Genomic DNA, 22701 nt, shown 5'->3' with positions numbered 1-22701 from the left:
AGCACCTCAACATCTCTCTGCAATGCAGGAGCCCAGAACTGGACACAGCACTCAAGGGGTGGCCTGAGCAGTGCTGAGCACAGGGGCAGAAGAACCTCCCTTGGCCTGCTGCCCACACTGCTCCTGAGCCAGCCCAGGATGCCATTGGCTCTGCTGCCCACCTGGGCACACTGCTGGATTTCTTGTGCATCCTGTTCATGGTATCTGAAGATCCTTCTCTGTTCACACACAGAAGTTAAGATGTGTAGGAAGCTGCAGTCCTAGCTGAAAGATTGGTGCTTATTTTTTATTATCACAGGATCAAGGATGTCAGGGGTTGGAAGGGATCCAAAGAGATCACAGGATCTCAGGGGTTGGAAGGGACCCAAAGAAATCATCAAGTCCAACCTCCCTGCCAGAGTAGGACTGATCTAGCTCAGGTCACACAGGAACACATCCAGACAGGCCTTGAAAGGCTCCAGAGAAGGAGACTCCATGACCTCTCTGGGGAGCCTGTTCCAGTGCTCTGGGATCCTTACAGTAAAGAAGTTCCCCCTTGTGTTGAGCTGGAACCTCCTGTGCTGCAGCTTCCATCCATTGCTCCTTGTCCTATCCCAGGGAGCAGTGAGCAGAGCCTGTTCCCCCAGCTCCTGACCCCCAGCCCTCAGATGTTTAAAACCACTTATTAAATCCCCTCTCAGTCTTCTCTTCTCCAGACTAACAGGTCCCTCAGCCTCTCCTCATCAGGCAGTGCTCCAGTTCCCTCATCATCCTCGTAGCTCTCTACTAGACCCTCTCCAGCAGATGCAGAGAAAAGAAGTCATTAGAAAGAGAAAAAAAGTCATTAGACTTAAGATCATGCTACCAGCTCTGTTTTGGGTACTCCATCTGCACCAAGTCCCATCAAAAAGTGCCTTATAGAACCACAGAACATTTTGGGTTGCTGAAGAACTATAGAAGCTTCCTGCAGTGAGCAGAAACATCTTCAAGTACTCAGGGGTTGCTTAGGGCCCCATCCAATCTAATCTTGGATGTGCCCAGGGATGGTGCTTCTACCATCTCTCTATGCCAGTGTTTCACTACCCTCATTGTATGCTGAGGTCCTAAAGCACAGTAGCCTGCCTATCGCCTAACAAATCTGGGGGTTCCAGCTGACAAGTGCCTGAACATGAGCCAGCAGTGTGCCCAGATGGCCAAGAAAGCCAATGGCATTCTGGCTTGCGTTAGGAACACTGTGGCCAACAGGGGCAGGGAGCTGATTGTCCTCTTGTACTCTGCTCTGGTGAGGCCACACCTCGAGTTTTGGGCACCTCAATGTAAGAGAGATTTTGAGGTGCTGGAGCCAGTGCAGAGGAGGGCAAAGAAGATGGGGAAGGGCCTGGAGAATAAATCTGATGAGGAGCGACTGCAGGAGCTGGGAATGGTTAGTGAGAGGAAAGAGAGGCTGAGGGGTGACCTCATCACTGTCTGCAGCTACCTTAAAGGACATTGTGGTTTGTGCTGGTCTCTTCTCACAGGTAATTAGTAATAGAAGAAGAGGGAATTGACTCAAGCTGTGACTGGGTAGGTTTAGACTGGACACTGGGGAAAAAAGTTTTCACAGCAAGAGTGGTCAGACACTGGAACAGGACGCCCAGGGAGGTGGCTGAGTCACCAACCCTGCCTGTGTTTAAAGGTCGTTTAGATGAGGTGCTTGGGGATAAGGTTTAGGGGTGAATTTTGTCAAGCAGGGTTAATGGTTGGACTCGATGATCCCAGGGGTCTTTTCCAACCTAAGTGATTCTGTGATCTGCACGACTCCCAGGGCTTACTTCTGCACTTGTGAAGCTCTCCTCATGAACATCACATCTAGAAGGAAGGAGCTGCTTGCAGTCCAATTGTCTTTGCAGTGAGTCAGAGGAGCAGAGGTGCCGGCAGCGGCATGCCAAGACCGTGTGACGTATTGAAACACACCGGAGAAGGTCACTTGATAAAGAGAAGCAAAACAATGGTCTGAGGCTGACTCTGGGTGAAAGAAATTCCTTGCATGCTAAATCTGGCTCTGCCTCACTTCACCCTGTGGCTTTGGACCAGTAACTTACAGGACAGGAGCCTTAAAATGCCATCCCTGTTATTTATTTCTCGAGTGCTGAAGAGTCACCAACCAGGATCAAGAACCAGTTGTGCAAAGCACTGCATTAGCAAAGAACAAAACCACAACTCCTGCCCCCCCAAAAAACATGGAATGGTGCTTGCTGCAAAGCAGCCTTTCCTTTCCTGCAAAGATACAACAGAGTTCCATGCATTCAGGGGTTTAACCTGCTGATTCAGTTTTCTCAGCTGCAGCTACTGCATCCTTAAAGCTCCCACTTTAGCAAGCATGCTAAAGCAACTGAAATCTGCAAGCAAAATGAGCTGCATGTTTTCTATCAGAGGTACTGCATCACTCAGCAGGGAACAGCATTTGCTACTTCACAGAATCACAGAATTGACCAGGTTGGAAAAGACCTCTAGGATCATCAAGTCCAACCTATCACCTAACCCTTCTAATTAACCCATGGCACTAAGAGCCTCATCCAACCTCCTTGTAAACACCTCCAGGGATGGGGACTCTACCACCTCCCTGGGCAGCCCATTCCAATTGCTTAAATTCCTAAACTGAGGTTGCAGCATTTACTTACTCCAAAGCTACCTTTGCTTTCTCTTTTGAGGTTAACTGAAAGCTTGAAGCATCTCTTTGCCCTTGTGGTACTACTTCAAATCTTAGCCAATTCTGTTTGCAAAAAAGGGCATTTATAAACACTGTGAAATAAGTTAGAAATGTCACAGAATCACAGAGTCAGTCAAGGTTGGAAGGGACCTGGAAGGGACAAAGATCATCCAGTTCCAACCCCCCCACCATGGGCAGGGACACCTCACACTAGACCGGGCTCTCTAGAGCCTCATCCAGCCTGGCCTTAAACACCTCCAGGGATGGACCTTCCACCACCTCCCTGGGCAACTCCTTCCAGGGTCTCACCACCCTCATGACACTAAAAATATCTGTCTCTGTGTGTGTGTCCCAAATTCTCTGTCCTGGTGTGCCTGGGCATCTAAACTGTGTAATTCTTGAGTCAATTTGTACCTTCTTGCTGACAACCCACAACAGTGCCACTCTTTTCTTTTCTTTCTGATGTATTTCTTATTGAAGGAGGAGTTAGTGGGAGGACAGGAAGCTTTACTAGAAGGATGACTGCAAAACCTCCTCTTCTCAGATCTTCAGCTTAAGCCCATTTTCAAGTGAGCAAAGCTGCCAAGCAGACAGTTGATAAACACTCCTCAGGTCAAGCACATTCATCTGCTTTTGGAAAGCCCTTGGGCAGCTCGTTTCAAAAGGGAAGAGCATTCGTTTTGCAGTCTATTTCTGGGAACTCCTTTTCCCTTTTCCCATGGAGCTTTCGGGAATTCCAGACTTGTGTTTTTCTTCTGGTGGATCAGACCTCAACAACAACAGTCACTTACCACATTTGATCTCACAGGTTTGGCAGTGGTGCTGGCCTATGGTATATTGTACAAACAGAGCCTTGGGTGAATACCTATGACAGTAAATGTCATCTGATACTGTGCAAAAGCAGTGGTTTTCAGTCTGACTTAAATCACTCACAGATTGTAAAGGCCTTCTTTTTTTTTTTTTAGGGTTTATTTTCTAGGCTAACCAAGCTCCCTGTATCAGGTAACTAATTGCCAAGGTATGTATTCCAGAGTTTTAATTAGGCAGTTGATATTAGTGTATTGATATATGGCATCAGGAGGAAGGAAGTTCTTCACAGAGAGAGTGATTGGCATTGGAATGGGTTGCCCAGGGAGGTGGTGGAGGCACCGTCCCTGGAGGTGTTGAAGAAAAGACTGGATGAGGCACTTAGTGCCATGGTCTGGTTGACTGGCTAGGGCTGGGTGCTAGGTTGGCCTGGATGATCTTGGAGGTCTCTTCCAACCTGGTTGATTCTATGATTCTATGAGGAACTTTGCCAGCATGACCTGTCTCTGAAGCAGAAAGAATTAGGCAGTTCGACTCACAGGCTCACAGAATGATAGGGGCTGGAAGGGACCTCTGGAGATCTTCCAGTCCAACTCCCCTGTCAGAGCAGGACCAGAGGATCTAGAGCAGGTCACACAGGAACACATCCAGACAGGGCTGGAAAGGCTTCAGAGAAGGAGACTCCACCACCCCTCTGGGCAGCCTGTGCCAGGGCTCTGAGATGCTTACAGTCAAGAAGTTGTTCTTCGTGTTGAGGTGAAACTTCCTGTGCTGTAGTTTCCACCCCTTGCCCCTTGTCCTATGCCAGGGCACAAGTGAGCAGAGGCTGTCCCTGTCCTTTCCTTCCTGACCCCCAGCCCTCAGATATTGATGGACATTGATCATATCTCCTCTCAGCCTTCTCCTCTGCAGACTAAGCAGCCCCAGGGCTCTCAGCCTTCCCTCATCAGGCAGTGCTGCAGCCCCTTCAGCATCCTTGGAGCCCTCCCTTGGACTCTCTGCAGTAGATCTCAGTAACTCCTGTTAATGATGAAGTTTGTGTAGAAAGAAAGCCTTGAATATAGCAATCAAAAGCTGGAAAGTCAAAGCTGCCCTAGCTGGGGGATGCCATGGTTTTGTGACTTTATCAAACTCAATCAAAAAAATAGGCAATGTCTTATTCTTCTAACTCTTTTCCCATAAGATGGATTAGCTACCTTGGCAAATGCTGAAGGAAATTAAGCTCCTCAGCCAGGATGCCATTTCCTTTGCTGCCCCTTTTTCACACAGTTGTCAGGGCTGGAAGGCACCTCAAGGATCAGCCAGTTCCAACCTCCCTGCCACGGGCAGGGACACCTCACACTAGCTCAGCTTGATCAGAGCCACATCCACCCTGGCCTTAAATCTCCAGGGATGAGGCTTCCACCACCTCCCTGGGCATCCTGTGCCAGTGTCTCACCACTCCCACAGTGAAGAACTGTTGGATATAGTTGTATCAGGCCTTTGCCCCATCTCTTATTACCCCCTGATATAATGGTACCGCAACCTGTGACAAAGAACTTCTTCCTAACATCCAGTCTGAATCTACCCATTTCTGGTTTTGCTCCATTTCCCCCCAGTCCTATCACTACTTGACAGTCTAAAAAGCCCCTCCCCACCTTTCTTGTGGCCCCTTTCAGATCCTGGAAGGCCACAATAAGGTCCCCTCAGAGCCTTCTCTTCTCCAAACTGACACTCAGTAATAATGAGTCTGATCCACCAAGTTGCACCCCTCAGAACAACACAGTCTAACTGAAGTTGAAATCCAAGGAAACAACAAACCATTGTGTTGAAGAGAGCTGTGTTTTGCAAGGGGCTAGGAGTTGCACTACCCTTAATGGAGAGCATCTGTCTGTTTCCATAAGTAATGGCATGTTCCTGACTCGGAACCCTCGGTGGGCAACAGCAAAGCTCAAAAGGAAAGGAATGGAAGATGTAGCCAGAAGACCAGAATGCTTTCCAATGAATCAATGGAATCACCTCCTAGGGAATATGGTATATACCAGTGGAACCACATGATATCAAAATATACTTGAGGTCTGCAATTATTTTCCCTCTTCTGGGCTTGTAAAAAAAGGTTGAGTACGGTGAGGCCCTGCTGCCCTGAGCACACTAATAATAATAAGAAAAGGTTACTGGAAAATCACAGCAGGACTTAAGTGGAAACCAAAAGAGAATGAGGAAGGCCAGGACTTGACTCTCAATACACATTAAAGACCTTAGGAAGGGCAGAGTATTAAGGAGGGAAATGGCAAGAGCTATGTTATCATTTATCTACTATTTTTCTCCTCCTCTTTGCACTATGTACAGAAGGGAAGTAAATAACTCAATTGAAAGAGTGGATGTTCAAACCTGAGATGTGGAAATGCTAGGCTCTGTTCATTTGCTCCCTGGGATAGGACAAGGAGCAATGGATGGAAGCTGCAGCACAGGAGGTTTCATTTCAGCACAAGGGGGAACTTCTTGACTGTAAGGGTCTCAGAGCACTGGAACAGGCTCCCCAGAGAGGTCATGGAGTCTCCTTCTCTGGAGACTTTCAAGGCCTGTCTGGATGTGTTCCTGTGTATCCTGAGCTAGATCAGTCCTGCTCTGGCAGGGAAGTTGGACTTGATGACCTCTTTGGGTACCTTCCAACCCCTGAGATCCTGTGATCACTTTGGATCCCTTCCAACCCCTGACATCCTTGATCCTGTGATAATAAAAAATAAGCACCAATCTTTCAGCTAGGACTGCAGCTTCCCACACATCTTAACTTCTGTGTGTGAACAGAGAAGGATCTTCAGATACCATGAACAGGATGCACAAGAAATCCAGCAGTGCCCAGGTGGGCAGGAGAGTCAATGACATCCTGGGCTGGCTCAGGAGCAGTGTGGGCAGCAGGACAAGAGAGGTTCTTCTGCCCCTGTGCTCAGCACTGCTCAGGCCACCCCCTGAGTGCTGTGTCCAGTTCTGGGCTCCTGCATTGCAGAGAGATGTTGAGGTGCTGGAAGGTGTCCACAGGAGGGCGCCAAAGCTGGGGAGGGGCCTGGAGCAGAGCCCTGTGAGGAGAGGCTGAGGGAGCTGGGGGGGTGCAGCCTGCAGCAGAGGAGGCTCAGGGCAGAGCTCATTGCTGTCGGCAGCTACCTGAAGGGAGGCTGTAGCCAGGTGGGGTTGGGCTCTGCTGCCAGGCAGCCAGCAACAGAACAAGGGGACACAGTCTCAGGCTGTGCCAGGGCAGGTCTAGGCTGGGTGTTAGGAGGAAGTTGTTGTCAGAGAGAGTGATTGGCATTGGAATGGGCTGCCCAGGGAGATGATGGAGTTGCTGTCCCTGGACATGTTCAAGCAAAGCCTGCCTGAGGCACTTAGTGCCATGGTCTGGTTGATTGGACAGGGCTGGGTGCTAGGTTGGACTGGATGATCTTGGAGGTCTTTTCCAAACTAGATGATTCTATGATTCTCTGCCCTTCACTGAGATTGTACATCCCATCGTGCATACATTGGGCCAGTCAGCTGCTTTTCAGAGTGCATTCCTGTATACAAAGCAATCCCAAAGAAGCCTGAGGAACAGACTGCCCTTTGGAACAGAGAGGGAACAGGTCCTCACTCTGATAAATAATATCAGAATGAAATAACATCAGAATAAAAGCAAACTCTTTCCTTTTTCATGATGAAATATTCCCTGGAAAAAAAATTGTGAGGATATGTGCTTGCACCAGATTGCTGAGCCCAGATGTAATGGTTTCCACCTTCCATCTGCGCTGATTTCCTTAGGAGGGATGATTCAGGTCTTTCAGATATCTGTCCAATGTGAGAAATAAATATGCTAGGTCCATTTTCAAGGGAGCTTGGAGGTCAGGTCAGCTCAGATCATCAGACTGCACAGTTTGAAAGCTAAATACACTCTCAGAGAATCATGGAATGGCTGAAGTTGGAAACAATCTCAGAGATCATCTACTCCAACCTCCCTGCCACAGGCAGGCATGCCTCTCAACTAGACTCAGCTGCTCAAGGACTCATCCAGCTCGACACTGAACACCCCCAGGGAGGAGGCATCCACAACCTCTCTGGGCAGCCTGTGCCAGACTCTCACCACCATCATACTGAATAACTTCTTCCTAAGATCCAGTCTAGCCCTGCTCTCCCTCAGCTTCAAACCATTCCCCCTTGTTCTACTGCTAGACAGCCTTAGGAAAAGTCCCTCTGCAGCCTTCCTGTAGGGTCCCTTCAGGCATTGGCAGGCAGCTCTAAGATCCCCCCAGAGATCCTGCTCCAGGCTGAGCAATTGCAGCTCCCTTCAGCCTATCATAGAATCATAGAATCATAGAATCATAGAATGAACCAGGTTGGAAGAGACCTCCAAGCTCATCCAGTCCAACCTAGCACCCAGCCCTATCCAGTCAACCAGACCATGGCACTGATTGCCTCATCCATTGTTCCAGCCCTTGGATCATCTTTGTGGCCCTTGTCTGGACTCTCTCCAACAGCTCTGTGTCCTTATGCTGGAGACACCAGCACTGGACACAGTATTTGAGGTGGGGGCTCACCAGAGCAAAGTAAAGAGGCAGAATCCCCTCTCTTGCTCTTCTGGCCACACTCCTGACACAGCCCAGCACCCAATTTGCCTTCTAGGCTGCATGAGGGCACTGCCAGCTCAGGGTGAGCTTCTCAGCAACCAATACACCAGGGTGAGCTTCTCAGCAATCAATTCACCCAAAGCTCTTTATTCAAAGCTACTTTCAACCCATTCTGCAGCCAGCCTGGATTTGTGCCATGCATCACAAGAAACTGCCCAACCTCCATGTGCTCTTGAAAACCTGTTGGACTGCAAGTACAGGAACAGTGAAGAGGCTCATAGGAATTTCCAAACGTTCCAAACTCTTGAGCACTTGCTGTAGGGAACATATTGGTGTGTTTGATGCACCTCCTCGACCATCACTTGCTGAAGATACAGGCATTATCTTTAGTATATCTGTATTGATGATCTGGACCAGGGGATTGAGTCCAGTATCAGTAAGTTTGCAGATGACACCAAGCTAGGAGCAGCTGTGGAGCTGTTGGAGGGTAGGAGAGCCCTGCAGAGGGACCTTGCCAGGCTGGGTGGGTGGGCAGAGGGCAATGGGATGAGACTGAACAAGGCCAAGTGCAGGGTTCTACACTTTTGGCCACAACAACCCCAAGCAGCACTACAGGCTGGGGCCAGAGTGGCTGAGAGCAGCCAGGCAGAGAGAGACCTGAGGGTGCTGGGAGATAGGAGCTGGACATGAGCCAGCAGTGTGCTCAGGCCAATGGCATCCTGGGCTGGCTCAGGAGCAGTGTGGCCAGCAGGACAGGGGAGGTTCTTGTGCCCCTGTGCTCAGCACTGCTCAGGCCACCCCTTGAGTGCTGTGTCCAGTTCTGGGCTCCTCCATTGCAGAGAGATGTTGAGGTGCTGGAAGGTGTCCACAGGAGGGCGCCAAAGCTGGGGAGGGGCCTGGAGCACAGCCCTGTGAGGAGAGGCTGAGGGAGCTGGGGGGGTGCAGCCTGCAGCAGAGGAGGCTCAGGGCAGAGCTCATTGCTGTCTGCAGCTGCCTGAAGGGAGGCTGTAGCCAGGTGGGGTTGGGCTCTGCTGCCAGGCACCCAGCAACAGAACAAGGGGACACAGTCTGAAGCTGTGCCAGGGGATGTCTAGGCTGGATGTGAGGAGGAAGTTGTTGGCAGAGAGAGTGATTGGCATTGGAATGGGCTGCCCAGGGAGGTGCTGGAGTCGCTAGGTTGGACTGGATGAGCTCAGAGGTCTCTTCCAACCCGAGTGATTCTATGATTAGCTAAAGCAAGCATGGCTAAGAGCACCTATCTGTTTTAAAGAATGTTTACAGGCATTTTCTCTGTATTAAACCCCTGACACACGTATTCTTTCATTCAGGGGCAGTTCTAAAGTTCTAAGCAGCAGTAAGCAAGGAGGGCAAGGCCTGTAAATAATATTGGTATAAATATACTGCACTGGCACAGCTGAAAGTTTTCCATTACTCAGGAAAAGGTCAGTAGACCTATTGAACATGTTTAGACTCCCCATGCTGCTTAAAATATGACAGAAATAGCTTTACCATTTAGCATCTGACACAAATACAAGCTGGAGCCTTTAGCAAACAGGTAATGCCTGCCTAATTTGGGGGGTGTTTTCCTGACACACAGCCCAGTGTCACAGAGGCACTGCCAAGGGGCCAGAGTTCCCTTTGAGCTTTGTCTTAATTCTTATGAATTCAGAACTTTTGGACCTTCCAAGATTAGTTTCCTTTAATTCCTATGGGGAGAAGGAAGAGCAGCTCTTGGTTTTAATCTGACTGGGTTAAAAGTGGACACAATGTCTCATATTTGCATATTGTAGGGTTGTTTTTTTTCCTGTTTCTGAGTTCTGTTATGCATTTAATGGGCAAGACTTTTCAAAGCTGACCAGTAATCTTCTCCCTGGCTGTCAAGAGACAATTATCCTTTCCACATCCCAACACCAGATCCTCGTGTAAGTGCTGTTGTTTACAATTGCCATCTCCCAGCTGTGTAATTAGAGATAAATCTGGCTGTGGAATTCCTTCTCCAAAATTACAGATTGACCAGACCCAAAGCCCTGTGAAATCAGCCAGAAAAGCTTCCCTGCTTGTTACAGATGTTATCTCGGGTGTTTTTGTGCCCTTCCACTTACAACAGAGAAGCAGGGACATCAACCCCACCTCGAATGCTGCATCCACTTCTGGTGCCCTCATCATGAGGGCACAGAGCTGCTGGAGTGAGTCCAGAGGAGGCCACAAAGATGATCCAAGGGCTGCAACACCTCTGTTGTGAGGATAGGATGAGGGAGCTGTGGTTGCTCAGCCTGGAGCAAGGAAGACTCTGGGGGGACCTTAGAGCTGCCTGCCCATGCCTGAAGGGATCCTACAGGAAGGCTGCAGAGGGACTTCCTAAGGCTGTCTAGCAATAGGACAAAGGGGAATGGTTTGAAGCTGAGGGAGAGCAGAGTTAGACTGGATCTTAAAGCAATAGGATAAAGGGGAATGGTTTGAAGCTGAGGGAGAGCAGGGTTAGACTGGATCTTAAAGCAAGAGGACAAAGGGGAATGGTTTGAAGCCGAGGGAGAGCAGGGTTACACTGGATCTTAAAGCAAGAGGACAAAGGGGAATGGTTTGAAGCTGAGGGAGAGCAGGGTTAGACTGGATCTTAAAGCAAGAGGACAAAGGGGAATGGTTTGAAGCTGAGGAGAGCAGAGTTACACTGGATCTTAAAGCAATAGGACAAAGGGGAATGGTTTGAAGCTGAGGGAGAGCAGAGTTAGACTGGATCTTAAAGCAATAGGACAAAGGGGAATGGTTTGAAGCTGAGGGAGAGCAGGGTTACACTGGATCTTAAAGCAATAGGATAAAGGGGAATGGTTTGAAGCTGAGGGAGAGCAGGGTTACACTGGATCTTAAAGCAATAGGACAAAGGGGAATGGTTTGAAGCCGAAGGAGGGCAGGGTTAGAATGGATCTCAGAGCAGAAATTCTTCAGTATGAGTGTGGTGAGACTCTGGCACAGGCTGCCCAGGGAAGCTGTGGGTACCTCCTCCCTGAGGGTGTCCAAGGCCAGGATGAATGACACCTTCAGCAGCTGAGTCTAGTTGAGAGGTGTCCCTGCCCATGGCGAGGAGGTTAGAGATGATCTCTAAGGTCCTTTCCAACCTCAGCCATTCTATGACTCTGTGATGAGCTTGTCTCAAATGGGCAATCTGAGGAGATGCTGGAGGGCAAACACAGCATGCTTTATGCACTCTCACTCCCCAGAATGAGTTCCCACACGTTTAAGCTGACTTTTGAATAGTCTGGCTTTTAGGATATTTCTTGTGCTCTTCTTTATAGTGTTCTGGGCTTTGTTCTGAGGCACTTGCACTCTCCCAATGGTTTTTCCTCTCTATAGAAAAGCACAGGAGATGGCACACCTTTTTCTGTTTAAGAGGGACAGGGAGCTGCTACAGAGGCTCCAGTGGAGGGTTACAAGGATGATGAAGGGACTGGAGCACTGCCTGATGAGGAGAGGCTGAGGGACCTGGTGCTGATCAGTCTGGAGAAGACTGAGAGGGGATTGAATCAGTGTTTATAACTATCTGAGGGCTGGGGGTCAGGAGAGGGGGGACAGGCTCTGCTCAGTGCTCCCTGGGATAGCACAAGGAGCAATGGATGGAAGCTGCAGCACAGGAGGTTCCAGCTCAACACAAGGGGGAACTTCTTGACTGTAAGGGTTCCAAAGCACTGGCACAGGCTGCCCAGAGAGGTTGTGGAGTCTCCTTCTCTGGAGCCTTTCAAGGCCTGTCTGGATGTGCTCCTGTGTGACCTGAGCTGGATTGTATGGTCCTGCTCTGGCAGGGGAGTTGGACTCAATGATCTCCTTGAGTCCCTTCCAAGCCCAGCTATCTGTGAGCCTGTGATCAGGCACATCATCCAAATTTGTCCCTTTTATTTTTCTCTGAGACAGGCAGGTTGACAAACAGAAGCTGAGTGTGCAAATCCACCTGTGGTTCTTTTTGCACACAGGTATTTAAAGTAAAAAAGTGATACAAGGAGGCATCCAAGTCCCCAGATGCCACCACAGAGAAGTAAAAAAAAAGACATTTATTTTTTTGAATACAGTAGATGTAAGCCAACAAATCTGGATCTTATTAATCAGTGATACATTAATTTGGGAACTAATTGTAGTAAGAATTCCTCACTGTGTATGGAACTCTGCTTTCCAAATAATGAATATCCTCTGAGAATTACCACAACTGCATAGCATGAGTAAACTTTCCTGTGCTGGCTGGCTAAAGTGTGGCAGAATCTGAAGTTTCCTGGCATGAAAAGCAGCTGAACATGATAAAAACCACAGTTGCAAATGGTATTAGGAGATACTGAGAGAATGAATAATATGGAGGCTCAGGAGTGACCTCGTTGCTGTCTACAATTACCTGCAGGGAGGCTGTAGCCAGGTGGGGTTGGGCTCATCTGCCAGGCACCCAGCAACAGAACAAGGGCACACAGTCTCAAGCTGTGCCAAGGGAGGTCTAGGCTGGATGTTGTTAGGAAGTTGTTGTCAGAGAGAGTGATTGGCATTGGAATGGGCTGCCCAGGGAGGTGGTGGAGTGGTTGTGCCTGGAGGTGTTGAAGAAAAGTGGCTGGGGTACTTAGTGCCATGGTCTGGTTGATTGGCCAGGGCTGGGTGCTAGGTTGGACTGGCTGAGCTTGGAGGTCTCTTCCAACCTGCTTGATTCTACGATTCTATGATCATTCTTCGCTGCACTCACTGCTCTGCAGGAGCATTTAAAAGCCTTTAGCATGCACAAAATTGCCCTTGGAAAACTTTGGGGAACATCTGGCCATTCCTCCTCAGAGCCATCAGTTTCTGAAACAAGAAGTACCCATATAAACACCAGGTAGGAACTGCCAGCAGACTGCTACAGGAGAAATTCCCAGCTGCTCAGCACCTGAGCACTACACAGCTTTCCTCTGCAGGCTTTCACCCAAATAAATGGCAAATGCCAAGCACATCACATTTTTAGGAGCCTTCTTATCTACTGAGCTACCTTATTTACAGATGAAGTAGCAAATTCATCATGAAGTGGCATAAAGAACTGACAAGAGGACAGCAGACAAGTATTGTTATGTGTGAAAGTACCAGAAGTGACAGAGGAGTTGATGGGCAGCATCAGAGACTGAAGCCTCAGTGCAATGTCTTCTCAGTGCTTGTCTTCAGCACTGTCTTACATCTTCTTTTGTTTTCTACAACTCCTCATCCAACCTGGCCTTGAACATCTCCAGGGAGGTGGTGGAGCACAGAAGCACAGAATGTGATCTTTGATCACATTCTGTGCTTCTGTGCTCCACAACCTCCCTGAGCAATCTGTGCCAGTGTCCCAACACCCTCACTGGAAAAAAAACAAACCCTTCTAACATCTAAATTGAATCTCATCTCTGCCAGTTTAAACCCATTATCATTAGAATATTAGGGGTTGGAAGGGATCTTTAAAGATCATTGAGTCCAACCCCCTTACCAAAGCAGGATCACCTAGGGCAGGCCACACAGGAATGCATCCAGGCAAGCTCTGAAAGTCTCCAGAGAAGGAGACTCCACAACCTCTCTGGGCAGCCTGTTCCAGGGCTCCATCACTCTTACCATACACAAGTGTGTCCTTATGTTGAAGTGGAATCTCTTCTGTTCTAGCTTGTACTTGTTGCTCCTTGTCCTATGACTGGGGCCCACCAAAAAGAGCCTGGCACCTTCATCTTCACACCCACCCCTCACATAGGCATCGATCAGATCCCCTCTCAGTCTTCTCCTGACTAAACAGCCCCAGGGCTCCCAGTCTTTCTTCATAGGAGTATTGTTCAAATCCCACAATCATTCTCACAGCTCTCTGTTGGACTTCTTCCAGCAAATCTCTGTCTCTTAAACTGGGGAGCCCAAACCTGGACACCCAAGTTCAGAATAAGAATAGAGCAGAACAACAACAGACATTTTTCTTCTTTACCATGTTGGTAAGTGGAGGTGCTTTGAGGAGAGGAGGCTCTTTTTCACACCTCATTAAAGCCTCAAAAAAAATGTTAATTATGAATAAAATAATAATAATAAAAAAGAATAGAAAACAGTTTGCTCCTGATAGACAGCCTGGGATATTAGTTACAGATGCCATTAAATGTTTGCTGCCTTCCTGCTAACTGCAGTGAGGCAGCTGACAGTGTTGTTTTGAACATACACTCAACAAATATGAAATAATCTTTGGCAGCAGCTATAAAAGAGCAGATTTCTGAAGAGCAAGAGAAGTCAATCAACAAGGGTCGTTGGGTGAAACCAGCTGTGGAATGAATTACTTCTGAATACTCAACTGGCCCAAAGGTAAATACACACAGTGTCATAGAATCATAGAATCATAGAATCAGCCAGGTTGGAAGAGACCTCCAAGCTCAGCCAGTCCAACCTAGCACCCAGCCCTAGCCAGTCAACTAGACCATGGCACCAAGTGCCTCATCCAGGCTTTGCTTGAAGACCCCCAGGGATGGTGCCTCCACCACCTCCCTGGGCAGCCCATTCCAATGCCAATCACTCTCTCTCTGAAGAACTTCCTCCTAACATCCAGCCTATACTTCCCCTGGCACAACTGGAGACTGTGTCCCCTTGTTCTATTGCTGGTTGTCTGGGAGAAGAGACCAACCTCCACCTGGCTACAGCCTCCCTTCAGGTAGTTGTAGACTGTTTTGTTTTGGTCAGACCAGAAATTAACACTGTCCCAGGATCACTCAACCCTGCATTGTTTTATATGCAGATGAAATAAGCATATAAGCAGCAAGGCAACCACACATCACTGGTGACCTTCCCACTACTCTTCCAACACAGCAGTGCACACCACTGACCCTCATTCACAGGGGTCATCCATCCAGTCCCTCAGCATGGACACAGGGGCAGCAAGACAGCAGGATCGAAGTGCCAGACAATTACTGAAGCAACAAGGAGCTATTCAGCAGGGAAAGACAGAAGGCTGGATGGAAGTTCTCCCTGGGATGGATCAGGTCCATGGAATATAGCCTGGATGATGCCAGAATGAAAGGGTGAATTTCATAAGGAATGAATGGGATAAAATAGGCTTTCATGGAATGAATAGCTAAGGAGCTCTCAAGACCTATGAAAACTTAGTAGCCAAAGACTGAAAAGTTCTAATAACTACAGTGAGAGCACTGTACAAGAAGAAAGTGCCTGCCAAAGTCGTTTGCTGATGCCAGAAATTCTGAAAATCATGAAAAACTGAAAACAGAATCTGAAAAAGTGAAAACCTATGGTCACTGCTAAGTGATGGGAACAGCTCCAGTGTCCATAGGAATGTGGCTAACCAAGTGCTCAGAGCAAAAAGAGAGAGCTGCAAGAGGTAACCTTGCCTTACCTGCTCTTGGTGGTACAAGGGAAAGCACCTTTTACTAAAGAAGGCCATAAAGCCAAAATGGGTGCATGTGACCTTCAAGAGAATTACTAAGCTGAATCTCAAAGAAATGTTTGTCAAGAGTCTCTATATTTAGAAGACAACAAGAAAGTGATACAAGTTCAGATGAAAACAAGTGATTCTTTCTTTGATCCCTTCTTCTCTGCTACCTCCTGGCATGCATCAGGTTTTGGACAAGGACAGTTGTGCTGCTGCTGGAAACCCCTAATTTACTCTTGGGTATGAAAGTATAAAAGGTACCAAGTCCAGAAATTAAGAGACTACTGAATGCAAGGCCTGTCTCACATGCTGAGCCTTCTGTACTCCCATGCATGGGAACAGACTCCTAGCAGAAAATCCTATCCTTGATGTGCGACTTGAGCGTGTCCATGATGGAGGCAAAAAGACATCCTCCAGTGCCTCAGGAGGACACACAGTTTCCCTGTGGGATCTCAGGTTGCTTGTTAAAATACAGGGCTCTTCCCCAGGGCCATAAAAGTGAGGTAGTAAACAAAAACAGCTGAAAGAAATAGGTGTGCTTGGCAGAGATGAGGAGAAGGTTCACTGGCCAGTGGTACCTCCAAGTTATGCAACGCCATGCTGGGCATAATGCTCCTTATTCTAGAAGAGCCAAAATATTGCACAAGGTGGCCCTGTTCCACCCAGACATCACCCCCTTCCCAGCATGCCAGACACTATACTATGCCTCACAAACACCTGGGAGGAGAAAATAATTTCCCCTTTGAGTTAAGAAGAGCAACAGGTAAAAGTACATGGAGAGAGAGAACAGGCAAGTTGCTGAGAAGGCAATTCCCTGTGAGGAAGACCAAGCTGAAGGTCTTCTAAAGATAGGGATGAAGTTGGTCATATGAGGGTCAGGAGTTGGTCTGCTGCTGCTGCAGCTACACAGATCCACAGACCAGAAGTCACTGGCCAGATGGCCACAAGGCCATTTCTCCAGAAAGCAGCACAAGTGTGACAGGTACAGCAAAAGACTCTTCCCTCCGGTCTCTACACACAGCTGATGCCTAAATCTTGGCTTGAGAAGAAAACTTTGCCCTGATTTCTACTTGTCAGTGGTCTGTTTCTAAGGCTGCACCAGCTTCTAAGCTTAACACATCTAGTCATACTCTTACCTCTTGATGACATCTGACAACTGTGGCAAACATTCTTCTTCCCCAAAGCTCCTCTAGATGCAACCTTCTCCCATGGTATGCCACAGAGGAATGTGTTTATGCTCTTCCTGAATAACTCAGTATTATTTGCCATGCCACTGTCCTTTCCTGGACTGAAACATCTAATTGTGTCCAGTTTAGCCATCAGTTCACAGCAAAACAGGTATCTGAATGTTTCAATTCTGCATCAGCTAATAACCCAGCATACAGATCAAGGTACAAAATAATACCACCTAACCATAGAATCAACCAGGTTGGAAGAAACCTCCAAGGTCATCCAGAGTACTCAGCATAACTGAGGGAGTTGGAGAACACTACACTAAAGAGAAGATGGCATCTCAAAGCCATGGATTTGCTTCTTTCACATTCAGTTACATCTCTTTTTCTTTTCCCCCACCTCTGACAAAGATGCTGCTCTCTAAAACACAAGACAGCAAAGGCATTGCTAAACCAACCATTCCCAGCTTCCTCCGATGGAGTCTGCTGGCTGATCAGTCCTGCAGCTCGGTGACTGAAGACTTCCAACCATCTCCCCTGAGTAGTGTTTTCATCTCTGCCCACCCAGTTCACCTGTAACAATGAGGGCAACTGGCTTCACTGTCTCACTCAACTGTATAGCCTGGACGACCTCCAACAATACCAAGGACTTGGAAAGGGAAATGGGAAGTGGCTGTTGCCTCTCGTAGGCAGAAACAATCAGAAAACAGGCTGGGCAAAACGAGATGCTTAAGGGGGCCTACAAGAAAGCTGGGGAAGGGCTCTTTTTAGGCTGTCAGGTAGTGATAGGACTGGGGGGAATGGAACAAAGCTAGAAATGGACAGATTCAGACTGGATGTTAGGAATAAGCTCTTCACCATAAGAGTGGCGAGACCCTGGAATGGGTTGCCCAGGGAGGTGGTGAAAGCCCCATTCCTGGAGGTGTTTAAGGCCAAGATGGATGAGGCTCTGGCCAGCCTGATCTAGGGTGAAGTGTCCCTGCCCATGGCAAGGGGGTTGGAACTACATGATCCTTGTGGTCCCTTCTAACCCCTGACATCCTGTGATCCTTGTGGTCCCTTCCAACCCTGACTGATTCTATGATTCTATGGACCTCATGGACCACAGCTCCCTCACTGTACAGTGAACTTCTCCAAGGAATCTGACACCTAAACAGGAAGCATCACTGAGGGATTCAGTAAACCAGCTCAGTAAACAGGATTCCTTCCAACCCTGACTGATTCTATCATTCTATGGACCTCATGGACCACAGCTCTCTCACTGTACAGTGAACTTCTAGAAGGAACCTGACACCTCAGCAGGGAGCATCACTGAGGGACTCAGTAAACCAACTCATAAATCAGCTTATGACAGAAATACAAAAGCTGGGGCTTGTAGAGCCAAACTTCTGTACCATAACATCACACAACTCTTGCTAGAACAACTGCTGCATGCTTCAAGCTGTTGCCTAGCATCTGAGTGCCAGCCCACATCCATCACAGCAGCTTTCCAGTGCCAGCTTTCCAAACTCACCACTGTTACCAGCAGCAGACACCTAAAAGAGCTTGGCACCCATGGGAGGAAAGTAAATGCAGGAAGCTTGAATACTGTCTCTCAGTTCTTGTTCTCAAAAGTGATTTAGAAAGACAGTAGTTTATGAAGCATTTCAGGACCCAAGAGCTCAGGTTAGGTTCAGACAAACTGCTGAAAATCCAATTCTATGTCTCACTGCAAATCAAGGGTCTCAGAAGTCAGCACACTCTACATAATCTTAAAAAATGAGTTTTAGGTTCTCAAGTAACTTGGACAATTCTGAAGATTTTTACCCACCACCATCGTTCATTCCCTTAAAACATTCAGCTGCAGAAACCACTCCCAAACCCAAGTCTGGGAAACACATTTGCAGTCTCTCAATACTTAGCCTGTTGAGTCACCAGAATGACCACAGGATGGATGGATGATATGATTTTCATAGGTCAGACACTGCTGTTTTTCCCTGTACAATCACACATCCTAAAACAAGTGAGAAGCACTGGAGATAAGTCAGCCGCGCGTGCCCACGTGCTGCTTATTTTGAGAAGCCCTCACCTCTTCTCCAGCTCAATGTTGCTCTTAGAGCTGCACCTGACCATCTGCTGCCTGTCCTCAGTCAAGGACAGGGATTGACACATGCCAGCAAACATCCTGATGGGATGTTAGGGAAGAGTTCTTTATAGTGAGGGTGGTGAGACACTGGCACAGGTTGCCCAGGGAGGTTGTGGATGACAGTCACTGTCCCTGGAGGTGTTCAAAAAAAGCCTGGATGAGGCACTTAATGCCATGGTCTGGTTGATTGGATAGGACTGGGTGATAAGTTGGACTGGATGAGCTTGGAGGTCTCTTCAACCTGACTGATTTTATGATTCTATGAAAATGCCACAGAGCAAATCCCATGAACTGCAGACTGGATACTGGAATGGGCTGCCCGGGGAGGTGGTGGAGTCGCCGTCCCTGGAGCTGTTCAAGGCAGGATTGGATGTGGCACTTGGTGCCGTGGTCTAGCCTTGAGCTCTGTGGTAAAGGGTTGGACTTGATGACCTGTGAGGTCTCTTCCAACCTTGGTGATACTGTGTGATACTGTATGTTCAATAAAAACTGAAAGTGTCAGGGCTTCCTGTGGTTTTGAGCCTGCAAGCCCTTCCACACAGGCAGATCTTCGTGTCCTTGATTAACCTCCATCAAAGAGCTGCAAGAGGGCTGTATCTGATTAAGGCCCACATTTGCAAGCTTCAGAAAACACTTTGTACAAAAATTGGGTTGTTTTGGCCAGCCCTGACTGCTGCATGTAAGTTACATCAGATAGGAGTAAAATGTACCTAAGAGATCAGACCAGCACTGTTTTTCTTGTTGCCTTTGTAGTCACTGCCTTGCTGTAACTACTCTTTTTCTTGCCAATGTCAAAGTGCAGAGGGGGGAGAGGTTATTCTTTCAAAAGGCAGGATAAATCCCCTCGCCTCTAACTTCTGAGGGCTTCAGTTTATGACTCACTGTGTCCACAGCGAAAACGAAGTCGTGATCGCAACCCCAATCCCAATCCAGCACAGACTGAAGTCAATGGGGTTTTTTTCCGTTGACTTCAATGGAAGTTGGATCACGCCCTTAACAGACACTAGCTGAGCACTAAACAAAACCACCCTCCAGATTTGGATGGCAGGAGATAAGTGTCAGCCTGGAAACAGCAGGGATCACTGCGGTCAAAGATCGTCCACAGCAAAAAGCTAATGCAGGAAAAGCCATCAGAGAGATGCTTCGAGAGCACCTGTCTGCATTCTGACCCTTTCTGGCCCTATCAGCCCAGATGAAACTGCTTCCAAGGCAAATGTTTACCAGAAAATGTAAGGGAAGATCTTGGCAAGAGCCAAAGTCTGGCCCAAAGTGGAAAATATAGAATAATTATTCAATCTTGAAACCATATTTTCAAATAAAATAAAGAGGAGCCTCAAGAGATGAGCTCAGAAGCTGGGAAAGGCTTGCAGCAGCCTTTTTAGCACCATTTTATGCTTGCTAAATGTGAAGGTCAAGCGTGGGCTTTGAAAAGAAGGGGAGCATGAGCACAGCCACAGCCAAGCCACCAACAAACAACTGTTACCTTTAACACTCCTCATATGCCTCCTATATGAAAACAACAAAGGAAAAAGCTCACCACGGGGGAAAGCTGGACTTGAAAATGAAAGCTAAAACAGCTTTCAGAGTGTTTGAGGACTGTTAAGAGAGAGGACCAAAGTAAAGCAGACACTTTGGATAGATTAAAACAAGAGTTATGTGATGTGGGCAAGAAATTGATCACTGCCAGGAGCAAAAAGGAATATTGATCTTCCACTAGCAGAGATCACTTAGCTTGGATGATACAGCATTTATAAGCTGGTCTTCACTGCTGCTTGTACATCCCCAAGGCTGGATGTTAGGAGGAAGCTCTTCACAGAGAGAGTGATTTCCCATTGGAATGGGCTGCCCAGGGAGGTGGTGGAGGCACCGTCCCTAGAGGTCTTCAAGGAAAGCCTGGATGAGATACTTAGTGCCATGGTCTGGTTGACTGGCTAGGGCTGGGTGCTAGGTTGGACTGGATGAGCTTGGAGGTGTCTTCCAACCTGGTTGATTCTATGATTCTATGATGCATTGTAGTTTTTAGGTGGGAGGGGTGGAGGCACAGACTAGGGGGGCTACTGATACTCGGAACCCAGAAACATCTCAGTCAGGAAGGCCTTTCTGGGATGATTGTTTCTCCCACTCAGCCTGTCAAGGCCTGACCTTGGCAGGCTGAGGAGAAAAAACAGAGGTCTTCCTTCAGTCAGCTTTTTTCTACGCTTATTTTTCAGCAAATCAAGGAATGCAGGAGAGGAGAATATTGCTGAGTTAACGACATCCTTAACAGACACACACTGTGTAAATTCAGAGCAGGGAGGTGCTCCGGGGCTGGGCAGTGGGTGCAGTGTGAAAGAGTCCACTGTGCCACAGGTAACGCACAGATAGTCCTCACACCTGGCACTGACTGAGCACTTGCAGGAGCACAGAACAACCAGAGAACTTGCAAAACGTGACTCGGACTCGACAACAAACTTCTGGGCTAGAACCCCTCTCCCCCGACGCTATTCCTACCTCTGAGTGGAATCGCTCAAATCCACACACATGTGGAAGATCTCCCGTTTGGGGCTGCATTTTTTGGACACAGTTCCCATTCCATTTGAAAAAAAAGAAGCAAAACGAAAAAAAAACTGGGAGAAAGAAATCATTCCCCAAGAGTAAAAACTGGCACTGTTGATGAGAAATCTTGACATAAAGGCAGATTGATAGATAGATTAGATATAGATTAGACGGATCGCAGGCTCAAGGATGTTAGGGGTTGGAAGGCATCCAAAGAGATCACCGAGTCCAACCCTCCCTGCCAGAGCAGGACCATACAATCGAGCTCAGGAATGTATCCAGACAGGCCTTGAATGTCTGCAGGGAAGGAGACTCCACAGCTTCCCGGGGGAGCCTGTTCCAGGGCTCTGTGACCCTTACTGTAAAGTGTAGATACCAAAATAGAGATGGGTATGTAAGTATTGGTATCGGTATTGATATAGAGAAGACAGCAGATAGGTATTGACAGAGATACTGGCACACATAGATAAGGACACTGCGCAAAAGTGATGCCTGTGCCAAGTTCTACACCGGCAGCCGTTCCGAGTAGCTGCCCCCCGTAGCCCCGCCCGCCCCTCCGAGGTCGATCTGCCGCTGCCGACCCCAGCTCCGCGTCCGCCGCACCGGAGGTGCCGCCCCGCAAAGGCGGAGGGCGCGGGAGACACCCCCCCAAGCACACACTGCCCGCATCGCCCCACACCCCCCGGGAGGCGGCTCCGGGCTCTGCGCCGACCATCCCCTCCCCGCCCGGCCCGGCCCGGCCCCACCGCGGGGTCCCGCTGCCGATACCTACTTCTTGCAGGGGATGAGGGCCTTCCTCTCCTCCAGGATGCGGACGCGCTGGTTGGGGCCGTCGTAGGAGACGACCGCCCGGGTGTTGCGGCCCGTGCCGTGCTCGTAGAACACGGTGCGTCCTTCCCACTGCCGCGGCGCCTGGCACGGCTCCACTGCCGCCGCCGCCCCGCCGGCCAGCAGCAGGAGCAGCAGCGCTCCCAGCCGCGGCCGCGGCCCCGGGCTCCGCGGCCCTGGGCGCCGCAGCCCGCCCGCCGGCCGTGCCATGCTCCGCGCAGGGCTCCGCTCTGCTCCGCGCCGCGCACGGCCGCCCCGCACGGCGCGCAAGCGGGCAGGCCTGCGCCGGGGGGGCGGGGGCGGCCCGCCTCCAAACCCGCATCACCTCGGCGGGGGAGAGGAGGCTTCTGCCCCCGCTACTGCCAACGCTCAGTGAGGAGAGAGCTGGCGGAGGGGCCCTTCCCATTGCAGCCAGGGTGGCCGGCGGCGTTTCGTGCCCTGCTCCCCGAGGAGCGGTGCCGGAAGGCCACCTGCGAGGCCCGAGCCTTGGGGTGCTTCTGGGCACTCTGTGGGCTTTGGGTGGGAGGGCACACGCGAGCAGGAGGCACCTGCTGGATCAAAGTGCGCCAAGGTTCGCTCTCGTGGGAGGGATTTCGGTGGCTGCCCAGGGACAGTGTCCCCAA

The 22701-nt window shown here is 49.1% G+C and overlaps 1 protein-coding gene across 1 annotated transcript in view; it reads right to left on the bottom strand.

Annotated features, from left to right (window-relative positions):
* Positions 1-22303, bottom strand: part of EPDR1 (ependymin related 1) — a 34303-nt gene extending 12000 nt beyond the window's left edge. Inside the window, exon 1 of the mRNA XM_064169897.1 lies at positions 22023-22303. Within this exon, the coding sequence (XP_064025967.1) occupies positions 22023-22288 (266 nt within the window). The 5' untranslated portion in view covers positions 22289-22303. The remainder of the gene's footprint in view (positions 1-22022) is intronic.
* Between the last annotated feature and the right edge of the window lie 398 nt (positions 22304-22701).

Source organism: Pogoniulus pusillus, chromosome 32, assembly GCF_015220805.1.
Source record: "Pogoniulus pusillus isolate bPogPus1 chromosome 32, bPogPus1.pri, whole genome shotgun sequence".
In the NCBI taxonomy this organism is placed as follows: domain Eukaryota; kingdom Metazoa; phylum Chordata; class Aves; order Piciformes; family Lybiidae; genus Pogoniulus; species Pogoniulus pusillus.
Note: the sequence above shows the minus strand (reverse complement) of the source record. Positions and strands in the feature narration are given on the sequence as shown.